The sequence below is a fragment of the Fukomys damarensis genome, unplaced genomic scaffold, assembly GCF_012274545.1.
Source record: "Fukomys damarensis isolate Sample0158 unplaced genomic scaffold, DMR_v1.0_HiC HiC_scaffold_1, whole genome shotgun sequence".
NCBI lineage: Eukaryota > Metazoa > Chordata > Mammalia > Rodentia > Bathyergidae > Fukomys > Fukomys damarensis.
Window position 1 is genome coordinate 32,210,504 of NW_022900913.1, and position 24,251 is coordinate 32,234,754.

At 37.6% G+C, this 24,251-nt stretch overlaps 1 protein-coding gene across 1 annotated transcript in view; it reads right to left on the reverse strand.

The window, feature by feature from the left end:
- Mroh2b (maestro heat like repeat family member 2B) overlaps positions 1–15,250 on the reverse strand; it is a 62,249-nt gene extending 46,999 nt beyond the window's left edge. Inside the window, exons 1-11 of the mRNA XM_033760720.1 lie at positions 14,845–15,250; positions 13,467–13,528; positions 11,534–11,644; positions 10,443–10,602; positions 9,685–9,783; positions 8,022–8,176; positions 4,849–4,989; positions 4,501–4,593; positions 4,343–4,409; positions 2,897–3,010; positions 1,999–2,072 (exon numbers count right to left, since the gene is read on the reverse strand). Of these exons, the coding sequence (XP_033616611.1) occupies positions 1,999–2,072; positions 2,897–3,010; positions 4,343–4,409; positions 4,501–4,593; positions 4,849–4,989; positions 8,022–8,176; positions 9,685–9,783; positions 10,443–10,602; positions 11,534–11,644; positions 13,467–13,528; positions 14,845–14,860 (1,092 nt within the window). The 5' untranslated portion in view covers positions 14,861–15,250. The remainder of the gene's footprint in view (positions 1–1,998; positions 2,073–2,896; positions 3,011–4,342; positions 4,410–4,500; positions 4,594–4,848; positions 4,990–8,021; positions 8,177–9,684; positions 9,784–10,442; positions 10,603–11,533; positions 11,645–13,466; positions 13,529–14,844) is intronic.
- Positions 15,251–24,251: the final 9,001 nt, after the last annotated feature.

The following is a 24,251-nucleotide window of genomic DNA, read 5'->3' on the forward strand; positions in this document are numbered from 1 at the left end:
TCTTTATGAGGTGTGATTTAAATAATACATTTAATGGGCCAGGGATTTAGCTCAGTGGTGCTGCCACCTGCCTGCCTAGGAAGTTCAAGGACCCCCCCAACCTATACCAAAACAAACAAACAAACAGTACATTTAATATTGCTGCCAAGTGTCCACTGCCATAATGCCAGTTTTGTAAAAACATGATGGTGTGTTCTCACCCACCTTATTCACCAGATCTGGCACTGTGTGACTTTTGATTCTTCCTCAAAGTCAAGATGACCATAAAAAGTAAACATTTTGAATCTATTTCGGACATGGAGACAGCTGCCACAGTGCAACTAAAGACACTTATGAAAGAGGACTTTCAGAACTGCTTCAGAAAGTGCAGGAATGATGGGCCAAGTGTGTTCAGAGCAAGGGAGAGTATTCTGAAGGAGATTAATGGCTATGTGTCTTTTAAGGTAATCATTAAAAATTGATTCTCCTTATTTTCAATCATACCGTGTATAACTTTTCTTTCTTTGTACAGTAAGCTGGCCAGCCTCTTCCTTAGGGTATCTGTGCCTTTAAAAAATGTATTCTGGGGGCCGGGGATTTAGCTCAGTGGTCCTGCCACCTACTTCAGAAGCACGAAGTCCTGAGTTTGATCCCCAGCAAAAAACAAAGCAAAACAAAACAAACAAGCAAACAAAAAACAACCAAAAATTTATTCTGAACAGCAACAACTTCCTCCTTCTCTTTTTATTTCTCCTCTTCCTCCTTCTTTTTTTGTTGTTATGGGACTAAAGCTAAGGCCTTCACATTGAGCTATATCCCCAGCCCTTCTTTTCTTTTCTTTCTTTCTTGTTTTAAAAGTTTGAGTCAGGGTCTTGCTAAGTCACTAAATTACCCAGGGTAGGCTTGAACTTGTGATCCTCCTATCCCAGCTTCCCAGGGTGCTGGGATTACAGATTGTCATTCTTTTACTGGCTTGGTCAATTACTTGGCCAGGTTATAATATATATTCCATTGTTATTGCAAAGTTCCTTTTATCTTAAATATAGCCACAGGAGATAAAAGTTCCGTGGAGAAATTTTCTCTTCTTTGTAAGTTTCTGCAAAGGGTTTTATGTGGATTTCATAAAAATTATAAGTGCAAAATTTTTTGAGTTTTTGCAGCATAAGTCCTTTCCTTTCCTTTCCTTTCCTGTCCTGTCCTGTCCTTTTTGTTTTTTGAGACAAGATATTGCTATATTTGTCAGGCTGGTCTCAAATGCTCAGCAGTCCTTCTACTTCTGCCTTCCAAGAGCTGGAATTACAGGCATGTGCCACTATGCCTAGCTAAATTCTGTATTTTCTAACATGAAAATACTTTAATTAAATAATCAGGAATTATTGAGCCATCCTCTATGTTCAGGACTTGCTCTCTGGTTAAAAACAGGAAATCTATGGTAAAAAGAAGATTCAGGGATTATTAATTTTGGGAAGGAAGATGTATATATTTTAAAATTAGCATTTAATTTTAAAATTTTGTATTAGTACATGTTCACAGTACTTACTGGTTGTAATTATCATGACAATTGGTATGTATACATACTGCATCATAATTCTTTCTGTTTCTTTTTGTTTTTCATCCCTTTGCCTTCCCTTCCCTCTCTGGTCCTTCCAACTTTTCATCCCATTCCCATTTACAAAACCTCGATTTTCATCATTTTTTCTCCTTTCAATTCTTTTTTTTCCCATCCCCTTCCCCTCCCCTTCCTCCTCCCTCCATCCCTTTTTTTTGAAACATTTAATTTTTAAATGATCTGAAGGACATTGAAATAGTGCTGTTCTGGGCAAAAGTCTTCTTTCTGCCAAGAAGCCCTTAGCTTCTATCTTGATTAGTTTATCTGTTTTGGGATCAAGTTCCTTGAAGATAGAATTGGTGATTGAGCTTTATAAAGCAACCTGATATAAATCTTTGCAGAATCCGAGTCAATCCATTGATTCCTGAAACTATCATCAAACAAATAAAAGTTAATTTTAATTTTCTTACTTTTGGACTTAGGTCACTCATGACAACTTTGACTATTCTTTCAATTGAAATGATGTGATTCCTCAGCTTGGGCTCTGAAAGAGAAAGGGAGAAATTGTGAGGCTGGACCTAGTAGGGGTATAATATGTTTTAAGATTGATGAAAAACCACTAGAGTTATGTTTCACAGTTTCAAAGATTTTTGTCTTTAGAATTTTACCTTATCCATTTTTTTCCTATCTTCTTTCTCAACCCTTCAAAAATGTTCACTTATTTGTTTGATATTACATTTTTTTATCTTGTTGAAAATGTTAGATCATACTATGGATTTAATATATTATGCCTGATGGACCAGCTCTAATTTTGTAAGACTACTTCATATTTATCAGCTTATTTAAAAGTATATCATGTTGCAAGTTAATTAATTCTCATATTTTATTGAATCTAGGATATAATCAACTTTATCATCCAAGAAGCACCATTAATGGTCAGTTATAACTGAAGATGCTATTAATTGAAAGATTCATTCAGCATTATGAAAATACATGATTCTCAGAATAAATTAAATATGGCAATTCATTACCTTCTGCCCTTTTCTAAATGTACCAGTCTCTAGAGACTTCTACACTTCTCTAACTTTTATTATTGGGTCACCTTCCCAATATTTTGGATCTTCTAAATTTGATTCTCAAAAAATTCTCAAAAACTCCACTTATTCTTAAAATGTATTCATAAATATCATGAAAGAAGAGGGATAACTGAAAATGCCTGTTAAAAAGGAATAGATTGGAAAAGGCTAAAGAAATATTTTCACTTGCATACAAGACTATACAAGATGTAGGATAATGTTAGCCCACATACAGGTTTCAGTTCACTTATTGCTATAAAATAGACACTTCTGGCTTGTTTCCATTGCTCACCCTCAGCATTGATTGCTGATCTTAGCAAAGTCAATATTTTCATTCGAATGGCTTCATTGTTACTTCTTATTTGTTCGTCAAAAAAGCCCACCAGTTCTGCAGGATTCAGATGGGCTGCAAGTTTAAGAAATACTGACGATAAGATCTCCTTTTCATCTTAGGTAAAAATACTTGTGAATAGGAAGAAGGAAATTTCGTCATGAGGACTGTCAAGGTCACTCTTCAATTGGTAACCGGATTTTATGATGCCCCTACTTCCTCAGCATCATGTAGCTAATTGAGTAGTTTGCTTAACTAAGAGAACTTTCTGTACCTAGGCTCACTTGTTTTCCTACTTGTGAATGTGGACTTATTTGGAAATAGGGACTTTGCAGATACAATCAAGAGAAAGCCACCAGAGTGGTCTCTTGTTCAATATGACTGGTGTCCTTATAAGAAAATGAGAGGGGGGGGGCATGACAAGGACAATGTGGGAAGATGAAGCAGAGACAAGATGCTGCTTCACAGCTGGGAAGCTGGAGGGTTTGCTGGGGTAAGAGAAGAGTGAAGAAATTCTCGGCTGGAAACTGCTGGACACAAAGTGATTTATTTAATTAGGTGAGAGGGACACAAAAGGACAGTAGTGTAGAAACTGGCTAATTAGGAGATAAAGGAAGGAAAAATATACAGCAAGAAAGAAGTGATGTACCAGGGGAGGGAAGAGAGATGGGAGGTACTGAACAGCAACTCTTCCTCATGCCCTGGGACCCTGAGGGAGCATAGCTGTGCATCTTGATCTAAGACCTTCCCACCTCCTTTACAGCCTGTGTCAAGCATTCCAACTAGGTGAAGCACAGAGTTGCAATTCAAAGTAAAGCACAAAAGGGAAAGACGGAGGGAGGGATAAAGGAGGGAGGAAGGGAGGGAACAAGATAGAACTGATGGTTGAAAAAGCTTGAATAAAAATAATCAAGGAGAATAAAAAAAGGTGACTTTGGATTTGGCAGCTTCATATAATCTCAAATACCATGGGGAAAACAATTTCCTATCCTCAGGGTTAGCAAGTTGTCCTAGTTTTTCTAGCATGTTTCTGGTTTGCAGGATGAATATTCTCCCTCCCTTGACCTCTGCACCAGTCCTGGGCACCCTGACATCATTGGTCACTCTACCTATGTTACTCTTCTGGTGAACTTGTGGGGAGAAGGGTCAGCACAGAACACTATGAGCTGGGGAAATTGTGTGTGTGTGTGTGTGTGTGTGTGTGTGTGTGTGTGTGTGTGTGTGCGTGTGAAAGTAACCACACAGTTTGGATATCCTTAATCACTGATGTCTTCATCAGTTGGGAAGCATTTTTTGCTACCAGGAATAGAACTCGGGCCTTGTGCTTGTCAGGCAGGTGCTGTGCCGCTGAGCTACATTCCCTGCGGGAACCATTTTCATTAATACCCTCTTGATGCTGCATCCTACCTAGAATGAGGAAACAGCTTGAAACTTCAATTTCATTTTCTAAAGGAGGCCCTGGAACTCTGGAAATCTGAACAGGGAGGAAAAATGAAGTGGTAGATGTTAAAAAACAGAAAGCGGGTTAAAAACAGCACATAGATTTGATAGCATGATCTCCTTACCTGGTGGAGTAAATTGATAAAGATGGATTTTTTCAAGGCCCTCGGAAGGCCTGTGTCATAAAGGACTGCTGCAGTTAGGATCTGCTTTAGACTCTGAAATGGAAGTGCTGGGAGATCAGGTGTATGTTGCTAGTGAAGCAGCAGCAGCCGGAGTGGAAGGCAAATAGCTATATTTTGTAAGAACAAACCCATACTCTTCCTGCAGCTATTTCAAAGACTGTGGCCCACTCTGTCCTGGTCAGAGCCTCCATGGTTTGGAATGAATATTCTCAATCCATTTCTAGATTCATATCTTCAAAGGGCTGCAGATCCATGCTCTGATTAGATCACCGAGGGTGTAGCTCTTACCTGAGTGATGTGGTAATCTGTCTCTTTGTTGCCATACTGGTTGAGCAGCCAGGGTACCTGGCTCAGGGCAAATTCACAGAAGTCCTCCCGGTGCAGCAACAGGCTCACTGTGGGGCCATGGGCCTTCACCAGGGCCAAAGTCTGTAGAGCAAACCAACACACGCCATGTCTGATACTTTGTTGTGCTTTTTAAACATTTCACAGAATAGCAAGAGCTTCAGGGACCCTTCAAAAACTTTATTTACTGCTTTCTGGCAAGATGAGACTCTAAAAAATGTTCAAATGAAGACCATCGCTTGAGGCAGAGTTGCATTTATATTCACATGTGTGTATTTATTTATTTCAATACTTGCTCTTCTCTCCTATTTCTGTAGCCTCCTTGTAGTAGTCACTTTCTTTCAATCGCTTAATGAATTAAAATGTTCCTTCATATTTAAACATATTTAGTGGCCCTACTTCACCTGGGAACCCGCCCTTGAAATGCTGTCCCCACCTGATTCTACTTCTTTACTTTTTCTTGGAGTAAAGCTTTTTGAAGGAGTGGTTCCCATGTGCTGCCCCCATTTCTCACCTCCCCTACCTTTCATTCCCCTATAATGTGGCTTCCACCTGACCCTGAAAACAAATAACTTCCACAATATACCGTACAGATGGAGTAATTGTTGATTACAAACATTTAGATATCACAAATATTAGGATGAAGAAAGCATATTACCTGCAAGGACCTTAGATAGTCAACATTGAGTGTATTTTGATATATTTTTTATTGACCTGATTTTCTCTTTTCTACCTTCTAAACATTAGAGTTTTTAAAAACTAATATCGTTCATTAATATATGATTCTATACTTTTAAAGCCAATAGTACATGATTTTTTTTGTATTGGTTGTATTTTACTGTAGGACAGATTACCCTAAAAATTAGCTGCTAATAACAGCAAACATTTATTCTACTCAAGACCATTCATCAGCTGGGTGGCGCTTCTATCACATATTTTTGTGTAATAGACACTTTGCAAGATTTTTTTTTCTTGAGTCCAGTAACAATGTGCTCCTTGAAACCTACTTTCTTAGATTCTAAGACCTCATTTTACTTTGTTTTTTCTTTTAGTTATTTTCTTATTTCTCCATAAGTTCTTTGCTTTCCCATAGAACTCTATTTTTAGCACTCTCCATTCTACATATTCACCTCGAACAATTCAATACAAAACCCATTATTTGGTAGTCATTAACGAAACTATGATACTCAAATTTACATAGCCAGTTTTTGCTTTTAACTCCAATCTTGAATATTCCCAAACATATTAATATCTTCACTTGACTGTACCATGGGCATTTGAATCCAAATGTCTACGTTAAGCCCATTTTGTACCAAATTTATTATTCTTTCGTTTTCCTTGCTTAGATGAATGCCTTCAACATCACTCAAATCAGAAATCTAGCAATAATCTCAGATGCCTCCATTTCTAACATTATAATCATCTAATTAATGCTGTTGATTCTATTCTTCTATATCTGACTACTCTGATCAGGAGCACTGACATTACACTAATTGGTCCTTCTACCATTTATGAACTGGAAAAACTCTATAGCCTCCTAACTGATAATCATGCCTTAATTCGTACCTATACTGATCCCATATTAAACATTGATATTACAATGATTTTTCTAGTATATTCAAAGCTTTGCCAAAAACCTCAGAGTTTCTCATTTCTTAAAAGAAAGTGTAAACTCCTGGATAGCATTCAAGTCCCTTTGTTAGGTGGCTAAGACCATCCTTCCGGTTTCGTTTTTGTCTGCCTTATGTCTCCTTTCTTTTCTCCCACTGCACTAACTCATGCTGCCTCATAGCCAGCCTATGCTCTCTTTGGGGTTGATTCCCTCTTGAGGCAATGTGCTCTTCCAGTAGTGAGCAGCCTCCTGGGCTGCAGGCTCAGGTCCAAGGCTGCAGCCTTTCCACCCCTGGGAGACAGGTTTTCCTCCCTGTGCTACTTTAACCCCTTTGCCACCTTCATCTTCACCTGCCTGGCTTTTCTTGTGGAAAGCAAAGAGAGCAACTGTCAAATGGATTTTGTTTCCTAGGTGCCTTGTAGAAAAGACTTCAGATGTGGGAGCAGGTGAGAGGTAAAAGTGATTAAACTATGTTATGTGTATGTACAAATCTGTGAAAATGAAATCATTAATTTTATCACCAAAGGTAAAAGAGCTAAAAAAGAAAAAAATTCTTACAGGATAATCTGCTAAAGCTTTAACAACCCCAGCATGCTAAAAAGTAAACACCTTAATGGCTTAAAGTATAGAAGAGAAAGTAGACTGCAGAACTAATTCAGTGTTAAGCTTTTTATACTATAGCAATAAAGTGACATAAATCTGATATAATTTGAGGGCAAGGGATTTAGATCAGTGGTTACACCACCTTCCTTGCAAGTGCAAGGTCCTGGGTTTGATCCCTGGTACAAAAAAATTGGATATAATTTATACTACTTCAAACATAGCAAACAGACAAGATAAAGATACGATTATATATGTGAATGTACTTTGTAAGCTATTCTCTACAAGGCATCGCAGTATTTTGACACAGCCGAGTACGTTCTTTAGATGTTTAATCATGATATTTATAAGTAGTATCGATTCTGTGACTTGTTGCTCTTCCCAGCTAGTGATTCAGGTTAAAAATAGCTTGTGATGTAAGATATAAAAGTATGAACATTCTTGTTATTTTGCCTATTTGCTGTCTTCACGCACTGAAATATCAGTTTTGTAAGAGTGGGATTTTGGTTTGCTTAATCCTTGCTATGTCTACAGCTTCCGGAACAGTACCCAGCATGCCATGGGGATTTAATAAATATTAGCTGAGAGAATGAATAGTGATGTGAAATAGATGGAAGAATTTCAAGATTTGAAAAGCATCAAAAGTAACCAGTAATGTCCAAAAGAAACAGATTGTCATGTCACAAAAAGAAGCAAAATTCCATGCTAACAGTTAAACTACTCTAAACTATTTAAAAACATACATATCTTAATGACTTAAAGCAGAGAAAAGACAATGAGAAGAAGGTAGTTAAGTATTACATTTCTCACAGAGACCGGAATATGATGTGATTTCAACTTGGACTAAACAGGATGTAACTGGTGTGGACGGAGATCCCAAGGAGCTTCCTGAGACTACACTCACATTCATGTGCGAGGCTGTGGGGGCCCATTTCTCCATTATGTACCGGAACAGCATGAAGATTTTATCAGAGAGCCGGTTGGCATCCAATCTGGGATAAGGGAAATCTCTCCAGTGGTTGACATACTTGTAAATGGCTTTGCTGAATTTCTCAAGGGCTGCATTTAAAAAATAGAATCATAGACTGAGAAAAATATAAAGCTAAAAAGCATAAAATAATGTGAGAAGAGACTACTGATGATTAACAAATGTATCATAGCTCCTATCCAACTATTCAATCTTACAGCTGTACCAAATAAAAATATAAAAAGTGTTCAGCCAAGTTACTAAAATACAAATTAAAACCATTAAGAGACACTTGAAGACTCTTGAAGAGAGAGACTCAAAGTTTACTTGCAAGAACATGGTGTTAGCTGCGATAAGTAAGTAGAGTTAATGAAAATATTGAAGAGTAAAATATTGACCAGTAGTGAGGACAAACTTTTGAAGAGCTTTCAGTGATACAAATGACCCCCTTCAGAATGCAAGCCATAGTTTTGCCACCACTGATACAGAATAAAGAAATCCAGTATAATTACTTAAGTCCTTGAATCAGACTGTTGTAATTGACTTGCTTAGCTCTGCCATGTTCTAGTTGTCTGACAGATTGTTTAGCCTAAGTCTCAATTTTCTTACCTATGAAATAGGGAAAAATGTCACCCACTTGCAAAGGTTAGTTGAAATAATCTTAAATACTTGGAGCAGTTCCAAACATATAACAAATTCTCAAGATAGTAAAAAAAACAAAAACAAAAACAAAACACCTTAATTGTGGACAGAACAAGAGGAAATGTGCAAAAGAGAATGCAAGGTGCTTTGTTAAAGGTAAAGAAGATATTTCAACCAGTATAGGCTTTAAAATATTATGAAACAGTAGTGCAAGGGTACCTAAGAAGTGAAGGGATCTTAGCAGTTACCTCTGATGTTTTTAGAGGCAACTGAGGGCAGTCACTGGGGGCTCAGTGACTGCACAGGAATGAAACTTTGGATTCCCACACCTGCCCAAGAAGCCTCTCTCAGCCCCACACATGTATTTCCCTAGGAATTTCAGGGCATGCTCTTTGTAGACTCTAGGTTCTAGTAGGTGCATTTCAATTTGAGATAGAGGGGATTTGTTACCACAGTTTGCTTGGTTAGCTTTCATGATTGCATATATTTTGGTTACTTTGCTTACTTTTCTTTACTGCATAGTGTATGATGATCAGATACCAAAATTTAACTTACTGCTAAGAGCCGGTAAACTTCCACAGTTACTACAGAGAAAGTGTCATTTAATTTAAAAGGAGGCTAGTGGGAGTGGAGCAAGAGTAATCCCGGTGGTCCTCACTGTGGAGGCCTGCATTTGAATGACACCTGAACATGCCACTGACTGTGTCACCACTGTGGGGAAAGTGTGACTTTTCATGACACTTAGTTTCTCATCTGTAAAGTGGGCTGACAGTACTTATCTTGGAGAACTGTGAGAGCTGAGTGCTGCAAAGCACTTTCGGTGTGATAGGCACTCGATACATGGCAGCTATTATTATTAGAAAAGGCAAGATTGAAATAACAAGCAAAAAAAGCAAGTTGTTTACTAGACTGTTTGTGGTCTCCTTCTAGGCAAAGAGGGACTCACAGTGACACCCACCGAGGCAGAAAGTTTGCTTCATCCTCTCATCTTCGGCCAGCCTGAGCATGGTTTGCATGGTGAGCAGGGTCATCATCATGAAGGGGATACTCTGGGACACTGCAGTGAGAGGACAGGAGAAAGGCATTATTCGCCTTTCCCTGGGGGATCTGTAAATTTTTTCCTTGCACCCACAAGCATGTCAAGGTGGCATGGAGGAGGCAGGCGAGGTACAGTAGGATGGTATTTTCTATCTCCTCTCCCCCACTTTAATGCCAGAGAATGGTTAGTTTGAGAGAAGGCACTAGATATACAGCTACCTGTACCTGTTGTTTATCGGCAATTGTTTACTTGGGTAATTGTTTTATTAACCCTAGACTCTCTACCCCAAGCTTGCCGGATACCCAAGGCCTTGTAGTGTAGCAGTTGCTCAATAGTATCTATTAAAGTAGTGTAGAAGCAAGTGGTAGGAAACTGTATCTTTAGGTATGTATTCAGTGGTTTGCAGAATATGTCTGGTGGAACATATGCTTCTGCAAATGCAAATCCAGATGAAGGAAGGCTAGGGTGGGAGAAAGGCCAAATTCAGTGTGCTCTGCACTAATGAGTCAGCAGGCTCATCTTGTTTATAAATGGTTGTCTACTCTCTCTGTTAATTCTTTAGATCACCCGTACATGGGGATATTTTCCCTTCTTCCATTTGGTCTTATTTGAGTTTTAGGAAATTAGTTAGGGGTGGGTGTTTCCCAGAGGAAACGCAGAGAATATTCCCTTTGTACCATAACTGCTTGCTAGTTCAGCCAGGACAAGTACAATGAATTCATTTGGTAGCTCTAGGATCCTGAAGTTGCTTTGTACTTCATACATCACAGAATTGAAGTCATGTACAGCCAGAGACACCAAAACCTCACCAGCTAGCATTCTGACTTCTCTGGGAATCTGAGAAGAAAAAAAAAAGAAAGAAAGAAAAAGAAAAATAGCAATAACTAGATAAAGAAAAGAGGGAGTCAGCAGAGAGGAAATAGTTATGTAATACTGTAAGTTCCTCTAGATTTGGAACAGAGGGAAAATAGGCCATTATAAATCCATGGATGGCAAAATGTTCTGAAGTAGCTGCAAAAGCAGAGGAAATTTCAATATACTTTAAAAACAGTTTCAATAGGTTCTTATAAATTTGGGGTCCGCAGATTGATCAGGTATCACGAACACAGGATTTATGTTTTTTGTTCGAGTGATCAGAGCTGGTGTGGGTAGAAAATAGAGGAGGATGGTGGAAGGAAAAAGACAGGCTGAGAGTGGTATTTGATGTTATTTTAGCCTAATTATTTTTGGTATTGGAAATGTTGGGAGAGACTTCTGCTTTTGTTGATGACAAGGTAGGTAAATTTGAACAACCTTGCTGCTGAAGAGAATAAAAAGGCCAGGACAAAACTAAAAAAGTGTACTTGTAAAAGCATCAAAGGGCTCCCAATGTAGAGTGGAATGAATTAATGATGAGATTTGGAAATGATCACATAGCATAAGATAAAGAGACATATAAAAAGAAGCCCCAAGAACCAAGAAAACTGAGTTCTAATTACTTGTTCTGTCCAATGATAGCTCTGTAACTTTAAAAGGCATCTATGAGCCGCATCTTCATCTAAAGGGAAGGTGGATGATGTTACTATAGTTTTAGATTTGTCTCAGTTCTCTTAACTATGAAGGGGTAAACAGTAGGCATTGTAACTGTATTGGAGTTACCACAAAAATCCAGTAAGTCATGCTTTGGGAAGAGATGTAGAAAAACCTGTGCATCTGCATAAATGCAGGCAGGTCAATTAAAGATCTTGTTGCTGGCTCTAGGCTGACATACCACAAAAACCAAACTTACATTTTCATCTCTCATATCCTTAGAGGTGTAATGAATTAGCCGTTGGACAATTGCCTCATCCAAAATGTCAGTATTCTGAATAACTGAGGTGAGATGACTGTAAATGTCTTCCTGTGAACGTACAAGATAGATACAGGTTTTTGGGTTGCAAAAATAAAGAAATCAAGTGAATTCCAAACAGATAACACAAACTAAGAAAAATAATTGAACTTAATTCAAGTTTCTTGAATATAATGTACATTTTTAAGAGTCAAAAGGTTTACATATGGAGAAAAAAATTAATTCTCACAATTATTTTAACTCATTGTATTTTTATGGCAAGATCTAATTGAAGGCAGGGACAGGCTACCCAATAGATCAAAATCTTTTGAAAGTCACTGGTGCTTAGCTCTCCGGGCAATGGAAGTGAAAATGTGAAACTAAGGAATAGCTTATCACTGCTTTCTTCCTTGTCAGTACTTTCAGAGCTTACCTAATAGGCTCTGAGTATTTCTCCCTCTCCGTATCTTTTCTCTGCCTTCTAGACCTGTTTCCTCAGCAAGGCTCACACTTATGAGGGCCTTTACCACTTTCCTGGAATTGAGCCAGGCCCTGTGCCTGAAAGGTCTCATTCGTGCTCACAAGAGGCCTGTGCTAGGCGTGATTAATCCGCTTCCTTTATAAATGAGGATTTGAGTCACACAGAGCTTAATGTGATAACCAGTGGTGATGCTGCCCTCTGAACCTAATTGTCTGTATCTCAAGTGACACCTTAACTTCTTCATTGCTTTGTTTCTTTCACTCCTTAGCACAACCCCCCATAAAATAACTTTAGGTGTTTGTTTATAATATGTGTGCTTTAGTCACTTCTTTAGAAATCCTTCATCAGTACTTCTGGAGTCCAGAGATCATTCCCCAAGCACTTCCCAGTGTGTGAGAAATAGTGCTGTGTGGGAAAGTTAATTCCCACCAAGAGATCAATATAATAGTTGTCAACTATACCTAAATGTGAGGACCATTTGCATGAGCTATAAATGTTCAGGTTCATCAACCAGAATCCCTGGCCCTGGGACCCAGCAGTCGGTGTTTCCCCAAATCTCTCTGAGGGATTGAGATGCACAGTCAGGGTTGAGAACCACTGAACAAAGATAAAAAGGTAAAAGGGGCTGGGGATTTAGCTCAGTGGCACCACAGCCTGCCTGGCAAGTGCAAGGTCCCGAGTTCGATCCCTGGTACCCCCCCAAAAAAAAGAGAGAGAGAGAGATAAAAGTAAAGACTCCACCTGTCAGAGATGGTGACAGTGAACGGTCATTAGGAGCATTTGTTGGAATTAGATTGTGTTGGGTTTGGACATAGTCCTGTTGTTCTAATTTGGTCAAGTCTTATAACTTCTCTGTGCTTCATTGTCTCAGCTGTCAAATGGACATAGCAGTACCTGTCTCATCCAGTCGTGAGGAGAGGGTATTATTTAATGCACCATTGTTTGAAAACATTTAGCATTTTCTTTCTTAGATAAGTGTTCAATGGAAGGTACTTATTTTGGTTGCTGAAGTCTGCAAAGCCTTCAATTTTCAGGAAAATTTTCTAGTGAAATTGCATTATATGTGAGTATAGCAAATATTTAGGGATTTTTTATAGGAACCCTCAAAATACAAAGGAGGGGACTCTAACCCAAATGGCGGCAATGCCGATATCTCCCTCTTTCCATATCATTATGTATAGGGTCATGAACAACATTATCATTTGCTGGCCTCTAGAAGTGGACTCCATGGTTGTTTCATTGCCATTATTACTTGCATTATGTTTTATAACTGAATTTGCTGAAACCTCTAATGCCATGTAAGAAGCAGGGGGAAAAGCAGAAGGTTGAGGCAAAGAAGAATGTGAATGAAATGTTGCAATCACTGGACTGGAAAACTGAATGGGAGTGACAGTTTTCCATTATTTGCCCTACCTTACTGATAACATCTTCTTTATTCAGCATCCCAAGAGTGAGGTTAATATCTCCAAATATTTCTAAAATGCACAGAAAAAGAAGAATTACAATATCTATCAAAATACCCTCCTGTTAATTGCTTTGCAGTGGTCGTGGACAGCTCTCATGCTCTCCGGCCCCACTCCCTCTCCTTCATCTCCTTTGCTTGCTCTTTGATGGCAAAAATTGTGTTGTTAATATTTCACGTCCCTGATATACTTGAAACTAGCAGATGCTCAGTGGCTGTTTTGAGGCCTGAATTCAATGCAGAGGGAAGATAAAAGATACTAGATTCCTATATATCCCTCCAATCAAGTGAACACTGCCTTATGTATCTTCTCTATTGAGGGTTGGCTCTAAGAGTCAGTGGCTGAACCCTTTACTCTTATCTTTCTGTTTTAGTTTTTTGAGACAGGTTTCTTTATGTAGCCCAGGCTGGCCTTGGCCTTGAGGTGATCCTCCTGCCTCAGCCTTCCCAAGTGCTGGAATAGGAGTGTGCCACCATACCTGGCTAAATCCCTTACTCTTTTTGGGGGGGGGGCGGTGTGCCAGGAATCGAACTCAGGACCTTGCGCTTGTGAGACAAGCATAAATCCCTTACTCTTAACTTGAGCATCAGAAGACTATGGTGAAACACAGCTCTTTATCTTACCCTCTTCTCCTATCAACACTTTCTAGGTTTTTTTTTTTTCTACACCCTCTTCCTATTTTCCTGTGCCTGTCAGATCTTTCTTCTTGTTCCATGCTTATGAGATCTTCCTTTCTTTAAACAAAAGACCTAAGCATTTCAACTTGCACCTTCTAGGAATATATGTTTTTGGATTAGACACTAGAAAACTTTTTAAAAAATAGAGTCAAAAGAACTGAGCAATTTCAAGCCACTTGGCAGATTGGTAGAGGAAACTTTTAGAGGTACAGATTTCCTTTGAGTCTCTAAACCCAAAAATATACCCTATTGATACACTGTTCTTGTCAAGTAGAAAGGCAGGTATACTTGAAAATTGGAGAACACATTTCCAAAGGATTTTTCTAATGTTTAAAGTTAATTGAGAAACTCATTTTCTTTGATATGTAGCCACTTTCTCCTCAGTTAGATTATAAAATTTTAAAGCAAGTAAAGCACAATCATGTCTTAAGCTTTCAGTCTATCACTTGTCCTTCACAATCAGCAGGATTTTTGTTATTTTGAAATAAACGGAGAATAGAGAACCTTTAGCAAAAGGTTCCATAAAATCTTTGAGGTGTACAGATCTCCTATAGTGACACACCGACCCGCAGACCTGACATACACTTGTGATTACCTAGGCCACAAAAAATATTACAGAGCCCTTATTCTTCGAGATCCAGTGACACTTACCTACAGATTCCTCCATGCTGTGAGATGTTATGGCTATTTTATGTTTCTTGATAGCGATTAAGTATCAGAAAGAATAAGGCAAAAAAAAAATCAAAGAAGCAGTCTGGCAAGTTTGTCATATAATGTTCGCATAAGGTTCCCTAAAGGAAAGTCCTTCCTTCGCTTGTTTGGCACAGTGATCTGGAAGATTTCAGTGGTGGTTCGCTGCTGAGGAGAACAGTGCTGTATTCTACCACGATGACATTTTCTCGTTTCTGAGCTCCTGCTGACCAACAAAACGGCTGCATCTCATTGAGAATTGTCCTTTTGCTGGAAATCAGAGCGTTTGAGAAGGGAGAAATTAGCGACTAGGACCTAAACCATTGTTGTAGACCAAAGGAGCTCCTCTCCCTGAACTTGGGTCCATTGATGAGAAATTTGAGAATGGTTTTCAGTGGTCACTTTACTGGCCTGATGTTGGTAAAGCTTTTAGGTGATCTTGTTGATTATTCTATTTGGTAAAAGTCAGTCACAAACTGGGCATGCTCAGTGGGCAAGAATGCTTGCTGGGGGCAGTTGAATGGAATGTCTAACTGACACAGCAGCCAAGCCAGTTCCTCTCCGACTCCCCCCAACACTTCTTCATGACTTGGTCAGGATCTTGTCATCACTGCAGGCACAGGCTTTGACTGATTCCATTCTCTTTATTTGCTTTCAAATAGTTTATTTTTAAATCCAGACTTCTTGGCCACAATGTTCTCAGTTTTACCAGCATGGATCTACATATGATCCCTAGTGCCTCTTAACCCTAAATCTGTAGGATCACATTTTTTTATATATGTGCAGCCTGTATGTTAGTATGGTACATAATAGATGGTGTATAGTAACAAGTTAAAGTGCTGGATAAAAGGAGCTGAGGAGAGGGGCCCATGACAATTCTCAATGGCTGTCTCTGTCTTCCCTCCATTAACAAAACTTATTTGAGATTCAAAGACTAGATGCTTACAACTCAACTTTAAATTCATCATCCTTCTCACAGACAGAAATTTTGGTTCTCAGAAGGCTGATGGTTAAAATAATTCTCAGTTCCCCAACTCAGCACGACTTCTGATTATCCACAAGTGTTTTGTCATAGGAGTCACCTGGTAGTTTCATTTAAAACGTTGAATACTGGGCCCAGTAAATTAGAATGAGAGAGAAGGAATCTGCATTTTAAATGAGTACTCCTGGTGATTCTCATGTTTATTAAAGTCTGAGAAGCCCTGGCCAAGATCCTTGCACAACAGCAGATCAGTGAAAAATAGAACATTTACCATTAACTGTTCACTGTTGCTGACAGGAATAGCACCTGCAGTTTTCTAACACCCTGGTTTCACCCTGAGAATTGGTGATTCAGAGAAGTACTGGGGTGACTAGGAGGAACCTGCAACACATTGTGCCTGATAAGGAGAAAATGTCAGAAATTATGTGCTTTTAGAATCTTAAAGAACAATATGTGGTAAGATTAATAATAAGAAATGTAGCTATTTAGGTAATTGTTAGCAATTATTTTTTGTGAATGACAATAAGCAATTTTTCTGTATCTCTGTATGTAAAGATTTTCTTGATTTCTTAGAAACTAGTGAAGTTAGATGATTGGCTTATATTAACTTTATAATTTATTCATCATTATAATCAAAACACATCACTAAATTCTTTAAGATAAAACAAATTCAGATGATTAAAAAAATTCCAAATCTTCAAACAGCTAATTTTCTATTTTATTCCATTTTGTGGGCCTCTGCGTTGCATCTGTCCATCGTTTCCTCACTTCTTTTTACACTCGGCTAACACCATATAGTTTTGATTTCTCCGAGGCCTAAGGAACATGCTATACACTAGTTCTCATACCTAATAAGGTGCCATGTGCTAATTCAGTATTGTTCCCACATATTTCTTTGTCAGGAAGCCTAAATTCAACCTGCCAAAGAATTCTCTGGAGATGTTGTAACTGTGCCCTTTGGATATAATTTGTCAAATGCTCCTGCCCAATCCCAGGACTACTGTGTTCCAGATGAGGTATTATCAGACAACCATGTGAATATGGCAGCAAAAGTAAAATATGTTTATTTGAAATAGATATTCAACAATATGGAAACATTATACAAATTTAAATTTTGTGGTTTTCATGGTTTTATTGTAAATGGTTTTAGTGAAGAATGAAATTAATTTAATTTTGACTCAACCCTTTTATTCTTCAAATGAAGTGTCAGATTTATAAAATATATTAAAAGGGGAGTTGGATGCTGCTTTGTTTTTTCTAGTCAGTTTCCTGAGATAAACCCAATACTTTGTGTTTCAGTATTTAAAAAAGGGCAGGAAATATTAGATGGGAATCTCATAGAGAAGTAAATATGCCTTTGGTGCTAGTAATCTCTCATTTTGAATTTTCCTTTGTCCTCCTCTCCTACTTCTTCCTTCTCCTTGGTCTCCTGTCGTCTTTTTCCTTTTCTGGTTTCTTTTCTCTCCTGTTGTTCTATTTGTTTGTTTTAACTCCTCTTCTTTATATTTCTATTTATAGCAAACAATTGCAAAACAGTCATTTCTAGCATCATTCAGTTGAGTTGAATTCAACACACATTTATCAACTAATTGTTAGGCAAGAAGCTCCATGATACAGGTCCTTGTACATATAATTACAGATTTACCTTCTAACCTCATTGAACTGACAATAGGAGCATTGGAGGTGGGGAGAGAAGTCAGTCCATGGGTATAACAGAGTGAATAAGGAGCCAAGATAGACAGAAAACAATAGAAAAGCAAACACAGACCATGAAATCATTATGAGTTCTGTCCACAAAGTACAGGGCTGACATTTTACTTGTTTCTTGTAAGCAGAGATAAATCCTCTTTGTGGCACACAGCGAAACTCATCTTTCTCCTTCCCTAAATAGAAAACAGTAGAACTTCCAATTCGTTTTTTATTCTTATTTGTGTGTGTGTGTGTGTGTGTGTGTGTGTAGTGGAATTTGAACTCGGGCCCTTGCACTTGAAAGGAAGGTGGTGGAACCACTGAGCCAAATCGCCAGCCCTAGTTTTTTATTTTTCAGCATGAGTAGAGGGTAAATAATAGCACTTTCTTCTATGAATTTACCAAGGTTTAGAACATAAAATTATTTCCCATTATTTTTATTGAAAATATATAGTTTTCAACCATTATGACAAAATACATTCAAAATAATTTTACTCCCAGGGCAAGATTTATGTATGGAATAAAAAGGAAGAGAAGAAATAGCAAGAGATTTGGAGATCAGAAGCTCAAATTATATCTAGGTTATGCTTCATACTAGTTGTATTACTTTGGGAAAATCAACCATACCCCTGGACTGAGTTTGATTTCTCAGTTACAGAAAGAGAGGGGACCGTTTGCTGTGCCAAGCAATTTTTGTTTTTACTTTCTTGATAATTCCAAAGCCATGTAAAACTGAAATTTTGTGTTGAAACTTCTGGTGTTTCTTAAGGAATTTCTTATACTCTCCCCATATAAACCCAGGATGAAATCTTCCCTCTTCTTGCATGGACAGCAGCAGCCAGTGACACAGTGAGAGGAAAATGGAGAACTGCAGTCACTGAATGCAAGCAGACATCATTGTGGACAGTGAGGGGAGAAAGCTAAATATAGCTTAATTCAGTGACTGAGTTTCAATTAATGTTTCTTTTGCTACTATCTTATTGAGGATTTTTGCACCTATGTTCATTAAGGAGATGGGCTTGCAGTTCTCTTTTTTAGTTGGATTTTTCCCTGGCTTTGGAATCAAGGTAATACTTGCTTCCAGGAATGAATTTGAAAGTATTGCTTCCTTTTCAATTTCATTAGTGAGTTTAAAGAGTAGTGGTGATCATTCTTCTCTAAATGTCTTGTACAATTCAGCAGTGAAGTCACTGGGACCTTGGCTTTTCTTTGTTGGTAACATTTTAATTTCAATTTCAATTTCAATGAATGTAATTGGGGTGTTTAGACTTTTTATATCTTCTTCGTTCAACTTTGGAAGTTCATATGTATTTAAGAATCTGTCCGATTCTTCTGTATTTTCCATTTTATTAGAGTTCAGGTTTTCACAGTAGGTATTGATGATTCTCTGGATTTCTGGTGGATCTGTTGTGACTTCAACATTTTCTTTTTCTCTCTCTCTCTCATTTAGTTTATTGGTACATTTTAGGTATACAGCATAGTTACATTCATCATTGGGATCTTGTACCTTTACATGACAGGTCTTGGTTCTCATCTGACTTCAACATTTTCATTTCTGATTGCATGAATTTGAGCCTTTTCATTTTTTGGATAAGGTTGGCTAAGGGTTTATTGATTTTATTTATTCTTTCAAAAAACAAACTCTTTGATTCATTGACTTTTTATATTGTTCTCTTAGTCTCCATTGCACGAATTTCTGCCCTGATCTTTATAATTTCCTCCCCTGTGTGAGCTTTCAGTTTGTCTCACTCTTCTTGATCTAGAATCATAAAATTAAGCATTAGGTTGTTTATTTGAGCTTGCTCTGCTTTCCTAGTATGAGCATTTACTGCTATGAATTTCCCTCATAGAACTGCTTTCATTGTGTCCCATAGATTCCTATATGTTGCAGTGGCATTATCATTTAATTATAGAAACTGTCTAATTTCTTCTTTAATTTCCTTTGTGACCCAGTGGTTGTTCAACAGGGTGTTAATTTCTATGTGCTTTTGAAGTTTTGTGGTTTCTTAGGCTATTGATCTCTAGTTTAATTGCTCTATGGTCTAATAACATACGTGGGTTAACTTCAATTCCTTTACATTTATTTAAGCATGTTTTATGAGGTGGCATGTGGCCTATTTTGGAGAATGACCCATGTGCAGCTGAAAAGAATGTACATTCTGACTTTGTGGAGTGGAACACTCTGTAAACATGTACTAAGTCCCTTTGTTCTAAGACTTGGTTCAATTCTTTTATTTCATTGTTGATTTTTTTGTCTAGATGATCGATCTATTTGTGGCAGTGGAGTATTGAGGTTCCCCACTACAACTGTATTACTGCTTATTTTGTTTTTCATATCCATTAATATTTATTTTATATAGTTAGGAGCATTAGTATTCAGTGAATATATATTTAGATTGTCATTTCTTCCTCTTATGTTGTTCCTTTTACAAGGATGTAGTGGTCTTCTTTGTCTCTTTTAATTAGTTTTCGTTCGAAATCTTCTCTGTGTGCAAATAAGATAGCTATCCTCACTTTTTTCTGGGCTCCTGTCACATGGAGAACTGTTTTCCACCCTTTTATTCTCAGTCTATGAAATTATTTGTGGATTAAGTGGGTTTCTTGTATTCAGCATACTGTTGCATTTTGCTTCTTAATCCATTCTGCCAGCCTATTTCTTTTGATTGGTGAATTGAGGCCATTAACATTAACATTGGTGGTTATAACTGTTATGTATTGACTTTTCATTGTCATGTTGTTTTCTTGTTGGTTCTTTTATTTTTAATTTTTCCTTATTTTCTTTTAATTTCTTGTCTTTCCTGGTATATTTGCTCTCTTAGCCCTTATGGATTTGTGGTCTTCATTTCCTTTATCCAGGATATTGTTTAGAAGTGTTTGGACTGCTGATTTCTCAGATGTTCTTTGTCGTGGAAGTATCTTATGTCCTCATCCATTTTGAAAGAGAGTTTTGCAGGATACATCAGTCTAGGTTTCAGGTTGTTTTCTTTTAGGACTTGAAATACCTCACTACAGGCTCTCCTTGACCTGAGGATTTGTGTTGAAAAGTTTGCAGTGATTCTAATGAGCTTTCCTTTGCATGTGATTTGTTTCTTTTCTCTAACTGCTTGTAGTATTTTGATCTTCGGTTGGGTTTCCAGGATCTTGATTATTATATGTCTAGGTATAGATTTTTTTTTGATCATGACTAGTTGGAGTTCTAAATGACTCACTTATCTGTATGTCAAGTTCTTCCCCTCTGTTTGGGAAGTTTTCTGTTATAAATTCTGTGAACAGTTTTTTATGTAATTTGTACTTTCTCTTGCTACTTCGTGGATTCCTGTCAGTATATATTATTCTTCTTTGCATCATCTAAGAGTTGTTGGATTGATTTCTCATGATCCCTTATTGTTTTTAAGAGATTTCTCTTTTCATCATCACTGACTGCAATATCACCTCTATAGCTGAAATTCTATTTTCACATTCATTCATTCTGCTGTGAATGTTTTCTATAGCGTTTTTAATTTCCCGGATATCTGTTTGAATCTGTTTCATTGATTTCATTTCTTTCCTATGTTGGCCATTGAAGGTTTCCAATTCTTTCCTATGCTGAGCATTCATGGTTTCCATCATAGTCCTGAACACATCTTTTTTTTTTTAATCTGTTTCTGTTGTAGAGTCTTTAATCATGTCTTTTATTCTTCTCACCATCTCTGTGGTTATCTATGAAATTATTTCTGTTTTGAATTTTTCTAGAGTGTGATTGATCTGTTTTATTACTTTCTGTGCTATTGGTTCAGGGTGTCCAGATGGTTGACTGTCAGACTTTTCCACTTTATTTTCCTCAGAGTTTACCCTTGGTGAGGTGAAAGTCTGTATTTGTGCCTTGTTTAAGTGCCTTCTCATTTCTATTTTTGTTGTTAGTACTGTCCTTCCTTTAATTCCTGGGTTAATATTTTGATATTCCAGATATAGATGGTCTTTGGTTTTGAGTTTCTAATGACTCTAAGACAATCTCATTTTTCATTATACCAGGGAGGGCGACTGATTAGATCAATCACAACACCTTAGGCCAAGTGATACAATCAGCAACACAGTAGCACTAAGCACATTTTAGAAAATGACAATTTGTGGTAGCTATTAATCTATCACGTTTAACTGTGTGAATTAAATCAAAATCAAGGGCCAGCCCAAAATATGTTTATAGTGAATAAACTTTTCATTATAGCAACTTTACACTCAGGATGGGGATTTAGAAGGAATTGGGGAGGGAAGGATAGATAGGATAAGGAAAGTTTAGAAGTAAGGTCAGAGGACACAAAAAGAGCACACAAACTCTAGGAAGCTGTTGAAGAGAAGAGGAGAAGACAGAATAAAATATACATGAGAACAGAAGAAACCAACAGCAATGGGAAGGCTAGAGACTGTAATCACTTTTAAAACTAATGGCAATTGAGAGAAGGAAAAATACAAGAAAAGGAAGAGAAATAAAATAAATTTGAATTTATTGGGGCACTAGAGGATGGCTGGCTGAAGCACTGACCCCAAGTCCAGGAATTCTGGTTTTCACTGGGACACAGGTATCCCGAAGGTGACATGCTGGAGACAAGTCCCTCAACTGCAGAACCACTCCCTAATTCCTTCTTTATTCTTATTACTGATTTACATTCCCTTTTACCGGTTTGCACTCCCTTTTCTTCATAGACAGATGTTGTTTTATCTAGATGTTCTATCTTTAGTTTAAACAGGGTGTATCTGTTCTGAGCTTCTACTCATGTCTCCTTGTGACTATTGTTAATCATAAAACCACTGTGACCTTGCTTTTCTGTGTCACCTTGAAACTGCTATAAAGACCCTAAGTAAGAAATAAACTTTGCCATTAGCCATGAGCTTTTGGTCATTCATTGTATCCTAAGTCATCTCCCCAAGTCCTTTCCTCTAGAAGGAGACCTCAACATGAATTAGAATAGGAACAGGAACAAAACAAGAGATAAATGAAGATCAGGGTGGGAAAAAGAGAGAGACGGAGAGAGAGAGAGAGAGAGAGAGAGAGAGAGAGGGAGAATAAGAAAAAGAAGATAAAAATGAAAAAATTTGAGAAAAGAAAAAGAAAATTTTTATAAATGATTAAAGATAAAAGAAAAATATTACTTTGAAAACAAAAAATACAAATAGAAATAGAGGGCCTCCTTCAAGGTATGCCTTTGTTGATATAGTAGATACTATTGGCAGGAGTGTGCAGGTCTAAGCTAAGTAGTCTCAGAAAGCTGGCAGCTGTCCCTTGAATTTTAGGCTGATTTCTGTCTGCAAGGCCCAAGTTGGGATATCTGACCTCCACTTGGTTGAACTCTGCAAGGTTCTACTGCAGTTTCCAGCTGTCTTTCCCCTGAAGTTAGACCATGTTCCGATGTGTGGTGCTGGTCCCTCTGACTTAAGGACTACAGTGGTGTGCTGTGCCTTTACCACAGAGATTTTCTTCACTTTTCCAGTAGGCTTCTGTTTTCATCTAGGAGCCTCAGAGAGGCCTTCTTTCTCTTGTTTGTGTGTGTGTGTAGGAAGGCATGGACAATGTTGTGCTGGCGTCCAAGTTGCTGGGCTCCTCTGTTGCACTGGGTTGAAGGGGTGGGCCTACCAGAGAGTCTTGTGCTGCTTCAGTGCTCCTCTGTTGTTCTGCATGGAAGAGGCAGGCCAACCACAAGCAGCTGCCATGCTGGGCTGAAGGGGCTGCTCAATTAATGTTTCTTGTTTTAAAAATCCTCAAGAGATATTAGCCAGGAATTATTAATTTGAAACGTGTCCGAACAGCAGTTGCTTTTCTGTATATAATTAAGCATTCTGTATTTTAAAATTGGCAACACAGTTTTTAAACTATGCCTTTAGGAATTCAGAAAGAGTTTAAGAATTTAATCTCTCTAGAATTTTTAGATGATTTATATGATGATATAACTCTCAAGTGATAAATAACGCAAGCCCCTGCAGATGAAGAAGTAAGTTACTGGCAAATTGTTTCTTGGAGTTAGACATTAACTTTGTTACTGACATTTCCCAGAGAAGAACTCAGTCAGTTTTTGAAATTTGAGGTAGGGGGAGAAACCACTGGAGTCCTTTACCTCAGAAGACCTTTTCTAGTGTCTTATCTTCACAAAAATTGGCTTTCTTCTTTCTGGAATTCATTAGGCCTTGATCAGAGCTTTTAGGACTAGGTTTTGATTGTCAGTTACCTCTTGTCCTCCCACATAATATTTGGGAAAAATTAACATCATCTTTTGATGAAGAATTTATCTTTAATGGCAGCTAAAGAATTGGCATACTTTCATTATCTCAACTTTTTATGATGAATGATTTGGGCCTTGTAAGTTACAAGTAAATGAGTAAACGAATCAGGGAAGAAAAAGCCATCAGTATCACATTTTTAAGAAGTAAAAGTCAATTTCATTGACTCTCAGTGATTATCTCTTAAATTTAGGAAGAAAAATTTTGTCCTTTTAAAAATGTTTTTTCCTAAAGAAATAAGCATGCCCTTATTGTCTTTTGATTACTTTTACAGGATTAAAATAATTCTCTAATTCATAATTTTAGTAATTTCAATGGCCAAAAAATTATAATAAGTAACTCTCATGTTAAACATAAGAGGCTTATAGATTCTTAAGTTTTTTCAATGAGTTTTATAAAAACAATTTATTAAGTGAAATTATTCAAACATATTTTCAACAAGAAGTAA